The sequence below is a fragment of the Protopterus annectens genome, chromosome 3.part1, assembly GCF_019279795.1.
Source record: "Protopterus annectens isolate FY-2018-M chromosome 3.part1, PAN1.0, whole genome shotgun sequence".
NCBI classification, from domain to species: Eukaryota; Metazoa; Chordata; order Ceratodontiformes; family Protopteridae; genus Protopterus; species Protopterus annectens.
In genome coordinates, this window is record NC_056732.1 from 1,614,282,249 (window position 1) to 1,614,295,750 (window position 13,502).

A 13,502-nucleotide genomic window follows, 5' to 3' on the forward strand; every position below is an offset into this window, starting at 1 on the left:
ATATAGATATATATAGAGTGTGTGAATGTGTGTGTGTGTGTGTGTGTGTGTGTGTGTGTGTGTGTGTGTGTGTGTGTGTGTGTGTGTGTGTGTGTGTGTGTATGAGACAAAAATATGTCTGCTTTGAGAACCATATAAACAGAGACTTCACTAGGTTGCCACCACACTCTTCATAAACCAAGGAAGACTAGGGAAGCGATGAAATATTTTAAGAACCTCACAGATACTGTATATTTAGTGTCTAACTGGCAAGTAACTACATCTTTAAAAAAATGATACATGGTAGATCGCTCATTGAAGACATGAAGATATATTATTTTACAGAAATGGTGATAAACGACTGCAACAGTCTTTTCAAAGTGGCTGTAAGGTCAAAATTAATATCAGAATTTAATAATGCATGTGTGACAGAGATTTGTCATTTCTTAAGTATCAGAAGGCAGAAAAAAAGTTGATGAGGTACTTTGTTCAGCTTATCCTTTGACAGACATGATGAGACATGGTATCTTTATCTGCCATTACAATCTACGTTTCAGTGTGACCTATAATAACTTAAAGAAAATTACAAAGTGATGAAAAATAAGGTCACACAGTATGATGTGTTAAGAAAACAGAAGCAAGAAAATCAAATATCATTTCTAAGGTAAAATAAAAATAAAAATAACAATAAATAAATAAATAAATAAAGGAGGCTATTGAATATGTCAGGCTCAATGGTTACCATGTCTGTCCTGCAAAGAAAGCATAATGTCATAAAATATGAAAAAGTAATGTAGGGTAATGATATTTACTTAGTCTTAAAAAACATGGTGAGGCATAAGGACATTATATTACATAGTTCTGATGGCAGAATAAGGCAAGCTGTTTATCAAGGTCTGCTATATATGTGCAGTTACTGTGTTTCAGCTTCCACTCATACACCCCTTTTAACAGCCCACCAGCGATCCCATGCCAACTTGAATGGCTTTATTTTCTCACATTTCATTACCTACTTATGAACCCTGTTCATTTGTCCATTACTTTTTCAAATACAGACATAATTTCTAATATCTAGGGTACATTTTGTGCTCCGAATTTGGTAGCCATACTCCCTCCCCACCTGTCTTTTTCCTCTTAAGCAGTATACTGTCACAATGTCAGTAAGTATCTTGTGCTCCAATGTCACGTCTACGTGTTCTCAACTATCCTCAAGTGAGAATAGATTTAGCAGCCTTTCTTTGTTTATCAACTATTTTAATATTGTTATATGTGTATTATAAAGAAACAGGAACACAGTAAATGAGCTTGGGCCTGACATCTACCGATGGGTGTCATAACCTCTCTTTTCCTACTGCCTTTTCTGCATAAATATAGCCTATCATGTCATTGGTCTTGGATACAGCTTTCTCAGTTTGTAACTGATTACGAATGCTTCTTCTTCTTCTTTCGGCTTTTCCCAGTTAGGGGTCACCACAGCGGATCATCTGTCTGCTCATGATTGGCAGTGGAGTTTTACAGTGTCGAGTTGCCAGCCCGGCACCCAACCTTCCACAGAAGGCAAAGACATACACGCACTCACACCTAGGGCCAATTAACAGTGTCCAATCTACCTGCAGAATGTCTTTGGGATGTGGGAGGAAATCGGAGCACCTAGTGGAAACCCATGCAACCACAGGGAGGACATGCAGACTCCACACAGAAGGCACCCCAGCCGAGGATCAAACCAGAGAACCTCTTGCTGTGAGGCGGTATGGCTAACCACTGCACCACCGTGGCCGCCCCAATTACGAATGCTAATACTCAGTAAAAGTTAGCAAAGGAAGAGATTCTGGGTAAACATTTTTTCTTCCCCACTGCTGACCATCAAATGCTATAAGATCCACTCCTCATTCATTGAGTCTACCAAACATGCCATAGCAATCCCCAAACTGAACCTGATCCATGCCTGAGCCAAAGAGTATATAGATGATGCTGGTAGCATCATACTGCTGTTGTTGGGGAGTGTAACTTGCAAGCTCCATAACTGCTGTCTTTGGGAGGTGGATGCACACTTTAGTGCATGTGCAACCTCCTCACTAAGCAGTATACCTGCTTGCTGCACAGAGCTTGCAAGGCTTTTAACAGTGTTACTCTAGCCAACTTAGGTTCATAGGTGAATTATAAGCTAAGCTAACTGCCCTGAAGGGCTGTTTTAAGCCTAGCCAATTACATGAGGTCAGAATCAAACTCTGTACTTGATGTTTATGAGGTGAAGCCCTTATCCATTATGCATACATCTGCATAGTGGCATATGATGTCTAAGTACTCTCTACACTACCATCTGACCAGTATTAGAGCCTCAAATATTTCATGTATCCCCTTCTGATTCAGTACATTGCATCAGGCTATTAGGCATTCAGTTGTACACTCCTAACTGGCCATGCAATGACAGAGAGACAGAAAACAAATGTAGTTTGTCCTAAATGCTAACAGCTTGCTATGATACTTTTGTATCAATATGAACAGCAAGCACAGGTAGTCCTAGTGAGCAAAGGTCGAGAGAGTACAAAAACACAATGTGAACAGCATAAAACAAACTTCACCACCACAGCTGGAATGTGCAAATTTTTTAATATAAAAACAATAAAAGAAGGTAAGTACTTTCATGGCTGATAGCCAATTCTTCAGACCATAAAACAACAATGAAAGGGCTTTACTACTCAAAATACAAACTGACCAATCAAAAAACAAAACAAGTTACATGTCTCCTACTACAGATGAGGTAACCTGAGATCATTCATAGAACTCCATTTATAAAGACTTCATTCATCAATGGTAACCAATACAATCAATGCCTCAAGCCATGTGCTGGCAAGACTGGTTTGATAGTGTCATTCAAACCAGGAAGCAAATCAGCTTTAAGTAAAATGATCCAGCTGAGCTCAGTACATTCCATAGTATTTTTAATGTCACCCCTCTAGTGATTCATTCAATAATCTCTAAAACAGTAAATTTAAAACAACGTGCAGGGCCAAAGTCAATAGCATGTCTAGCTAAAGCATTCATGGATTTCTTATTCTGAATGTCACCTATATGTTCTAGAACTCTCTCTCTCTTTCTACATCTGGTTGTTTTTTCTGACATAAAAGCTACTGCAGGCTTGGCACTTAGCACGATACATCACATTTAAACATTTACAATCAGCATAAAAATCAAAATAAATATTCTAATCTACAGAAGGGTATTCAATGGAGATTGTAACCCAAATATATTTACATGCTTGACAGGACTGGCATGGAAAAGTGCCAGTGCGATCACAGTGGCCAGATTTGACACATTTGGATCATTTGTAGCACAGTTTTCATTTTAATGATTTGTTGTTACAAAAAGAAAACTTGGGTACAGTTCCCAATGCTTTTTTTATTGTATCGTTAGTCATAAGCACTGGCCAATTCTTCTTTATGATCTCGCATATCACTCCTACATTACTGGAATATGTACGCACAATGTGAAGGGTGGCAGCAAGTTTAACAGACAGGATACAGCTTCATTGTGTTCTTTGAAGTATGGCTGTGCAGTGGTATCCCTCATCAGGTGTACCTCAGTAGCCACTCTGGGTACTTCTGTATGTGAATAACCTCTTGACATAAAACAATCAGACATCCGATCCAAAGCTCCATCAACACTGCTGTCCTTGCTTTGAAGCCTCGATGTTTTAAGAAGCTGTTCCCTTCAATATATTCAGAGTTACATGTTTAGTATGTATACTGGTCTTGTACAGAATGTTATTTCTCTTACAAGGCTTGTTGTAAATCTTAGTCTCTACCCTGCCAAGTGCATCCTTTACAGCAGTAACATCTGAGAATTCAAGAGAGTCCTTAGAATAGTGATGAGTAAATCTTAAAAAAGTTGTTGTGGTATCTCCGTACTAAAAAAATGTCATCTACAAAATGTCTGTAGTAGCTAATCAATAAAATTATTATTAGAAAAAATATTCTCGTATTCCCATTGTGCTAAAACTAGAATCGCATAGGAGTTGGCACAGACCGTGCCCATTGTAACCCCAGCATGCTGCAGATAAAATTCATCTTTGAAAATAAAGACATTATTCTCCAGAATAAGGTCAAGAAGCCTTTGTTTGTAGAGAAATCGCTGCTTCTGGACAAAAACACTCTAACGCATTCAATATCAAGTGAATAATGAATTAATGTCAAGGGTAACAAGAAGCAAATGTTCAGTGTCCTTCAAGTCTTTATACCATGCATACAGGTCTCGTAAAAAAACTTTTGGTGTCCTTCAGGATAGTAGGTGGACCATCTAGAATAGGACAAAGTGTTCTTTCCACAAAAACAGAAAATGATTCAGGCACCCAGCCTCTACTAGAGACAATTGCCACATGGGGGGGGGGGGGGTCATTCAAATTTTTATGTACCTTAAGTAAACCATATAAAATAGGTACAACTGGATGCTCAGTAGAAAAATACTTGCACATATCTAAAGCACACATGGCTTGAGGCATTGAATTTATTGGTTACCACTTGAGGAATTAAATTTTTATGAATGGAGTTCTATGAATGAGCTCTGTTTACCTCATCTGTAGTATGAGACATCTGACTTGTTTTGTTTTTTGATTCGTTAGTTTGTATTTTAAGTATTGAAGTAATTTCATTGTTGTTTTATAGCCTGAAGAAACAGCTATCCGCCATGAAAGCGCTTACCTTATTTTATTGTCTTTTATTGTTTTATATAAAAAGTTTTGCACATTCCAGACTTGTTGGTTGAGTTTGTTTTATGCTGTTCACTTTTGTATCAATGACTGATCCAGAAGTAGTCTAACTCCTTCCATGGTGTTCTTTGTCAAATGGGTCAATGTAGTCTGAATTATACCCTGTAACAGTTCTATCATAAAAGAAAAGTGGTAAGCTTGGTGGAGAAGTGTTCCTAATAAAGATACAAACCCGGTACGGTCAATGACTGATTGATGTGCAGTTGGCCTGGTGTTGTTCTTTGATTACATGATGCTGAACAGTTTGAAGCTCATCAATGAAGCAGAATCACTTCAGCCTTAAACATACAGGTTGACTCTTCGCATAAGGAATTGATAAAGTTGCAGCTTATATGGCTACAGGAATGGATTACAGTTGGGATACTCCTGTTAGTGAAGAAATTCACTCCTTAAAGCACAGCAGCATAAAATACTGATATACCGAATGGAATGAATTTGCTGGTGGAGGCTGAATAGAAGCAAAATCATCAATAACTAACTTAAGAGGCAATAGAAGAACCAAAGGAGTGTGCCAGAGTCCAAAACACTGATGACTAAGGAAAAAAGAGAAGGGCAATATCAACCAAGAAAATTGCTTTACTGTTCTATCTGAGTGACTTCAGTTGCTGGTTATCTACGAGACTCCTTGACTGAGGCAGAATTTAAACAGGAGGAAAATGCTTTACTAATAATCTAATTTCCCAAGAGCACTGTAATGTTTATATTGAAAAAAAGAATATTAATGTTTCTGATAATCACTTATTCAAACCGTTCTACACAAACACATGCAAACTATTGATTTTGACCATCATGAACAGCAATTCATCTCTGATAGAACTTGACATGTCATGTGACTAGGTTTCCTCTCTCCTGATAGGAACACTTTTTCAATAAAGAGAGAGTGATGTGTCCACTCAGGTGTAAATTTCCTGCAGTAACGAGACATAACTGTACTGATGCTAGATGTCATATTTTTACTTGCCCCACTAGTGCAGATTGTGCATGCATTCCTCACATTAGCACATCAGGTCCACTGTAGGATGACAATGCATGAGGTGCTTCATTGTCTCAAACTGAGTTAGTTTTTAAAAGTCTAAATCAGTTTACAGATTCCTTTGCAATTATTCACTACATTAAAGAGACAGTTGACTGAAAAAGAGGTACCAATTATACTACAGTGTGTATGACTCATACAGCAGTTGTGTTTAAAATATGTAGTTTTAATTAAAAATTAAAAAAAAAAAATCTGTTATCACACCCTGTTTAAGTGCTTTGCTTTTGTCTCTCACGGGAGACACGGGGTTTGCATATTTTAATCTCTACCTTTGTCTGAGTCTTACGCACTGTACTAGAATTGGTTGCTTGTTTTGATTCGGCAGTACATGCCCAGAGCATTTGAAGTCACTGAAAAAGCAGTACATTCACAAGACCTGACCATCTGAAACTGGCAAATTTCTTGCAACTGCCCTTGTCAGTTGTGAGATGGAAGACAAGGTATACTAACAGAGTTGCTGATACATGTAGTTAAGATAAAAGAAAATGCATAAAAAAGCCATGCATAATTCAACATACCTAACTACAAAAACAGTGAAGAATATTGTTATAAGGCAGAACTTCAGAAATCAATGAGGTCATTACCGTTTATTTTTTTGTTCAACAACAATGCAATTTGAGGCATTTACTGACATTATCAGAGTCACACCAAAATGTGTGCTGTAGTACTAGCATATAGTGCAGGCTTTTGCATGCTATGCTGTTTTTTTTTTTTTTTTTTTTTTTTAAGAAGTACCGGGGATGAAGATATTCAGTGATGCCAGGCATAGTATCTTCGTCCTGCAGGAATAGTGCTGCTGTGTATTGTTTCAGCTGTTCTAGGAGCTCAGACTCAAGGTTATATTGATGGTGTTTGTATCTTAAAGATATTTCTTACACATCTCATTTTCTGTTTTGTTAGCCAATTAACACTTCTAACTTCAGTGGTTTGTTTTTAGCAAAGTTTTTTCTCTGTTCTATTTTTTGCTTATATCATCGTCAATGATTTGGTTTGTAATACATCTCACTTTTCATTTACTTTTGCAGAAAATGCCCCTGCATTATCTTTCACCATGAAAAACACATTTTGTTTGATATGCATCCTTTTGGTGTAATAGAGGCTAGTAAGTGTTCCTTACATACATCAAACATCATTAAACAAGCCCATTCTTCACGATCAGCTACTTTCTTCCAGGTGCTTTTAAATTACTTCCTTCTGTACCTTAGACAAATTACTTTTAGTAGTATGCACAGTCTGAGACAAAAGTTTCTCTTGCTTGCAAGTTTTGCTTCTTCACCATTTCACAACAGCTCTTACCGTATTTATCAGCTAAGTTACTCAAATTTAACTAGTCAATTTAATATAAAAAATGACAAAAACAGTTGCACAGATATACTACAGACTGCTTTATACTTCAACATTTTATACAGATATTAGAATCCCTTTTTGTCAGTGTTTTTAGTTGAAAATAAGTTTCTTATATGTGTGTAATTTACTATAATTATAAGAAATATGTTCCCTTGTTGATCATAAATGCTCATAGAAAAATCAGTAATTAAAACTTGTATTCCATGCATTTCTACATTTTAATAATAATAATAAAAAGATATATATATATATATATATATATATATATATATACACACACACACACACACACACACACACACACACACACACAGTAGTTATGCCCTTATTATATTAATTAGTGCTTTTGATCTACCTGTTTCATACTTACCTCTCCATTAAAGAAACAGAATATAGTTGATACCAGCAAGCCCTAAAGAGAATAACAATATACAGTATTAATAATGCAGAAAGGCCCTCAAGGTAATTAAAATGCAGAAGTAAATTTTTTTCTCAAGTATACTGTGTATTCATACTCTATAATATGCAACATTAAATGTAAAATGGATAAATGGCTCGAAATATCTTAACTAGATTTCAAAATGAATATACTTATGTGTGACACCTTTAGAAGGAAATACATATGTACCACTTTCTGGTCTGAAAGTATAATGGAACTGAAGAAACATTTAAACTTCTAGATGTCTGTCTGTCAAAATGAATACATTATGCTTGACTAAATTATTCAGAGATTGCTGACATACTGACAGGCTTTATTCTTCCTCATCTTTATTTGAAAACTGCATCTCTAAGCAGCTAAGTATGGTGATATCTCATATAAAATGTGTTTATTTTTAGATATTGAGACACACAGTATATCATCTTTGAATCTGGAATGGTTCCAACATAACCACATTATTTACAATTTTATTGGAAGGAAACATGGAAAAAATTGCATATCAAAGAGATCTGAAAGACGTTATAACAGAAAGTAAAGAAAGAAAATCCATACATTAAAAGACCATGTTCATCCATCATAGTAAAAGTAAGTGCTGTAGAATTTGATTATATGGTAGTGTGGTAGTTTTAGGGTGTGTGCATGTATGTGAGGGAATGTATGTGTGAGCGTGCATCTGCCAGGGAGGCTGTGGAAGGGGGTAGATTAGCTGTATATGTGTGCGTGTGCGTGTGTGCGTGTGCGTGTGCGTGTGTGCGTGTGTGTGCATGTGTGTGTGTGTGCATGTGCGTGTGCATGTGTGTGCGTGTGTGTGCGTGTGTGTGTGTTTTTGTGGGTCGGGGTAACTCTCCTGCATCCACATGCTCCTAGACTAATCAACAAAACATGCAATATTGGGTCATGGGTACCACAAGCTACCAGGGACAATTCTACAGATGTTGGTTGGGGGAATACTACCCACCATAGTGAACTTCATGTACCATAACAACACTTAAGCAGAATGCAGTTGGTTGGGACACCGGGCACCAGGGCCTTAAACAGAATGGGGTTGGTTGGGACACTAGATACCAGGGAGAATGTCTTGTTCTGTAATGCCACTTAAACATAAGATGAGCTGGGGAGGGGCAGGGAGAAGTCTGAAAATGTGGGTTCATAGGTTAGTATTAGGCTAACTGCCTTTGGGAACCATTGTAAGCCTAGCCAATAAATCTTCCAAAGCTAGTTACGAAAACAAAATTTCCAAAGACAACCACAAGGCATTATATAGCTATGTGAAGAATCTAAATGGCAATACTCAGATTTGCTCTGAGCTACAGCAGAATGGCACTAGACATCAGGGATACTCTATATAACATACCTTAATGGCACTTACTTAAAAGTTAACAAAAACTGTGTGCAGTGACCACCAGGGATATTGTAAGTAGCCATGCCTTAAAGGCACTAAAAGGGATTCCAACCCTGTACCCTGCCACCTCCACACTGGAAGGTGTGGAGAAGATATCACCCAACAAAATGGTTTATGTTTATTGAAAATAACAGAGACAATATGTAGTTAACAATGAAAAATATTTATAATAATATAATAAAAATAAAAATAATATAATTATTTATATATAAATCTATATTTGGATACATGTATTAATTTTCACATAGCATAATATCAATTTCTAATGAATATTATCAACTATGTTTTTTATATAGTTTATTATTTATATTATTATTGTTATTTGAAGAATTCTTCTTATACTGACAGTTATTTTAATAGACTATTAAATGCTTTGAAAAATGATGTAGATACAAAAAGCACCTATATGATATTATGAATATTTATAAACACTTGCCACATGCATAAATATTATATTTTAAATTACCTACATACACTTTTATACATCCATACATATATGTATTTGATATACTTTGGTAGATATATTCATAGTCACATTCCATTGATATATTGAGTGACTATTTAATTATATTGACATCAGTCAGTAAAATTCAATACTTATATTTATAGGATGCTATATATTATGTATATTAGTAATCAATACATTTAATACACCTGATTGGTGAATTTGATATACATTTATTTATAAGTGTTTTTTAATATGTGTTTTAATGTGTGTTTTTAAAAAATTTTTATAACATATATTTACTGAATTATTTATTCAACAAATATACATACACTTAGTAATTTATTTATGTCCACTTATTAATATAATTGGAGTAAGCATTATGTATATATTTGTTTTTAATAATTTCAATTTAAAATTATTTATGCATTAGGAATCAACAATATATATAATTTTTCTCAATACTGCTGCAAACTCGTCTATTTATTATTTTTAGATATGTTACATGTGCTGTTATATTTGTAATAGCGTACAGTTTATTAAATGTAGGTATTTAGATAGTAGGAATTTTAATATGATTGAAACAGCATGACCATGTGTTGTCGCTTAGATTATTTACAGTGATCATTAATCAATAGATGAGATAAATATAATGATCGGTGACAAGATATAACTACTATATTTTATTTCTGTCAGTCTTGTTTTACTGCTTTAAATGGATGTGTACTTCAAATAACTTAATTGAATAAATAGACTAATTATCATATTTAGTAATTATAGCTTCTTGTATAGTTTCTTGTATATATAGTGAATGGTTTCACTATGATGTTACATTCATCTGAAGAAGCGTGCAGTTGTGGGCACGCGAAAGCGCTCATATTTTGTTAATAAAAGTTCGTTTTATTTATCGTGGTGTTGACCTGCACTTTTGTATCGTATTAAACATAAGATGAGCTGGGGAGGGGCAGGGAGAAGTCTGAAAATGTGGGTTCATAGGTTAGTATTAGGCTAACTGCCTTTGGGAACCATTGTAAGCCTAGCCAATAAATCTTCCAAAGCTAGTTATGAAAACAAAATTGCCAAAGATTCCAAAGACAACCACAAGGCATTATATAGCTATGTGAAGAATCTAAATGGCAATACTCAGATTTGCTCTGAGCTACAGCAGAATGGCACTAGACATCAGGGATACTCTATATAACATACCTTAATGGCACTTACTTAAAAGTTGACAAAAACTGTGTGCAGTGACCACCAGGGATATTGTAAGTAGCCATGCCTTAAAGGCACTAAAAGGGATTCCAACCCTGTACCCTGCCACCTCCACACTGGATGTTACTCATCTGCACCATCAGTAGGCACCAGAAATGGAATGCACATATAAAATAAGAGTTTTAAAAAGAAAAGTCATCTACGGGGGGGGGGGGGGTTAAACCCTCCATCCTTCCCAGAATAAACCTCAGCATGAAACCACTGCACTCAGTACAGTGGGTGTTTTTTAGCATATTTTGGGGATCTCACGCATTATTTAATGCCTGCAACAGTTTATGACTTATGTGAGGGGGGCAGGGAGCATTAGCTATACCTTTCAACCTCATAGCTCATGAGGTTAAGACAGATCCACAAGTAGCTGTGGGACAATGTCAGCACTGGATTTTAATTATACATTCCACAAACGTAGAAGGTCACTAGTATAATGAATGGCTTTTGTACTATATGTATTTACTGAAGGATATGATGTATGAAACTCCAAGGTCTGGAATTAATGACTGACTGCAATCATCATCCATGCTGTAGGAGGGCAGAAAAAATGAGACATTGGGGATGTTGATGCAGCACAGGGGAATGTATGGGGTAGAGGGTATGTGATAGTGTGGATTTAAATGCATATACTGTTTGTGTGGGTAAATGAATGAGGGAGTATCTGTGTTAATGTTAAGTGTCTGCTGCCAACTATTAGTTTTTCAAATAATTGATTTGCTCTCATTGTAATCAACAGCGTTTCAGACACATTTAAATTAGCCAACAAAGAGGTCTTTCATAACTGTAGCTAAGGTGTCTCTGAATCGCAAAATACTACATTGCAAAAACAGGACCTTTTTACTGTAAGTTTTATATGAGTAGTAGGACTCTTTCTGAATCCCCAGGATAATCTTGAGTGAAGGTAATGCTACTTAATGCTACAAGTCTAAACCTCAAGATGCACTCTCTCGAGGCTTTCCTAAAAATGGAGAACATTGATATCTGTGCAGCAACTGAGACCTGGTTCAAAGCTCCAGAGAGCACCCCTGCAATACCAGGATACAACTCATACCATACTTTTTGATCACCAAACCAGGACCAAAACACTAAAGGTGGAGGAGTGTCCATATTCACCAAGGATATTCACTCCTCCAGGCTAGTTGCTTAAGACAATGCGTCTGAAATTCTCCAGGTGCAACTAACACTAGGTAAGACTGCAATACAAATTGTAGCTTGCTACAGATTCCCCCACTATGCCCCAAGATTATCACTATACCTTTCTAATCATACTGTAAAATATTAAGATACAACCTAATACTGGGTTATTTCAACTACCCAGCCATTACTTGGGAAAACTACTCCTGTAACAACACCTATGGTTCTTGGAATTCATAAATTCCAACGCCCTACAGCAACTAATTCGTAGCCCCAACAGGGGTACCAATATTCTAGACCTGGTCATTAACAACATGGGAGATCAATGCTCCACACCAGTGGTCACTCCCTCATTGGTCAGATCAGACCATAAGCTAATCACCCTTGACATCCACATTCCACCCCCACACCGCTTTAAGGAAACCTCCTTAAAAAAACTTCTCCAAAGCCAACTTCATGCTTCTTAAGTCAAAAGTAACAAACTTAGATATACTACAAAAGGGCCTTACCGAAACATATGCCTGGTGCCAGAGACATGGGCTCAAGCTAAATGCCAAAAAATGTATAGTTGTCCCCTTTGGGAAAAAACACATACCTTTGAACTACCACAAAGGTGGCAGTACACTAAACACCAAAAGTGTGATAAGAGACCTAGGGACACAGGTGGACAGTGATCTCACCTTTGATAACCACATAGAAACAACAGTTAGAAAATTCTTCTATGTAGCTCACCTCATCACTAGGGGCTTTTCATCCAGAAAAAAGGAGGTCATTGTCCCTCTGTACTCATCCCTCATTATACCCATTATAGAATACAATGTCCCGTTTGGTATGTACCTCACAGGACATCTGCAACAACTAGAAAGGCTGCAGAAATACCTCACCAAAAGAATCACAGGCCTAAAGCAGATAGCTTAAGCTGACCATCTAAAGAAACTCCAGCTATACTCTGTTGCATATTGCCTACTCAGAGGCGATCTCTGCCTAACATACAAGGCCATGTCAAAAACAGAGTTGCTGGACATGCTACACTTAAAGAAATCCTAATCCCTCTAAGTCACATGCTCCAGAGATTTTAACCTTGTCATCGCAATGAACAGAACATGCTGGAGGGATAGGTTCCTGACCCAGAGACTCCCCATACTCTGAAATAGGCTGCCCATACATGTCAGGCAGAGTGCCTCAATGGCCCTGTTCAAAAAGAACCTGGACGATTGGATGGGAGATAGGAAATTAACCCTGGGGATCACATCAGTAGCCCTTCTAGACAGGGGTCCAGGAAAGTAAATATTTGTGGGAAGCAATAGCCAGGGAATTGTTATGGCTAGGCTTGTATAGGCCATAGGGTCAATAGCCTAGTACCTACCTATGAACCTATGAACTTATCCAAGATTTTTTAAAACAATTTGGGAGAGACTTTATTTAATGTGGACTGGGATCTTATTTTATAAGTAGGAGATCCTTTGGAAGATATATCTATCTGGTCAACAGGTTATGTTATTATTTCAATGTAGATCTACACCTAGGGTCATGTGTCAGTGGCATTACTTTTACTTTGGATATGTAATAAGTCAAGCAAGATAGGACTTTTCATAGAAGGAAAGGGCAAGCAGTAGTCCCATGTGGGAAATTATAAGAGACAAAGAAGAGGAAAAGTGCTTTGAATCATCGACCGTAACTAGTGAGGCACATCCA

The 13,502-nt window shown here is 36.7% G+C and overlaps 1 protein-coding gene across 3 annotated transcripts in view; it reads right to left on the minus strand.

Moving 5' to 3' along the window:
- Nucleotides 1-13,502, minus strand: part of CALCR (calcitonin receptor) — a 2,888,559-nt gene that overhangs the window by 13,224 nt on the left and 2,861,833 nt on the right. For all 3 annotated transcript variants that reach the window (XM_044067646.1, XM_044067647.1, XM_044067645.1), the window contains one exon: nt 7,495-7,536. In XM_044067646.1, coding sequence (XP_043923581.1) covers nt 7,495-7,536 — 42 coding nt within the window. The remainder of the gene's footprint in view (nt 1-7,494; nt 7,537-13,502) is intronic.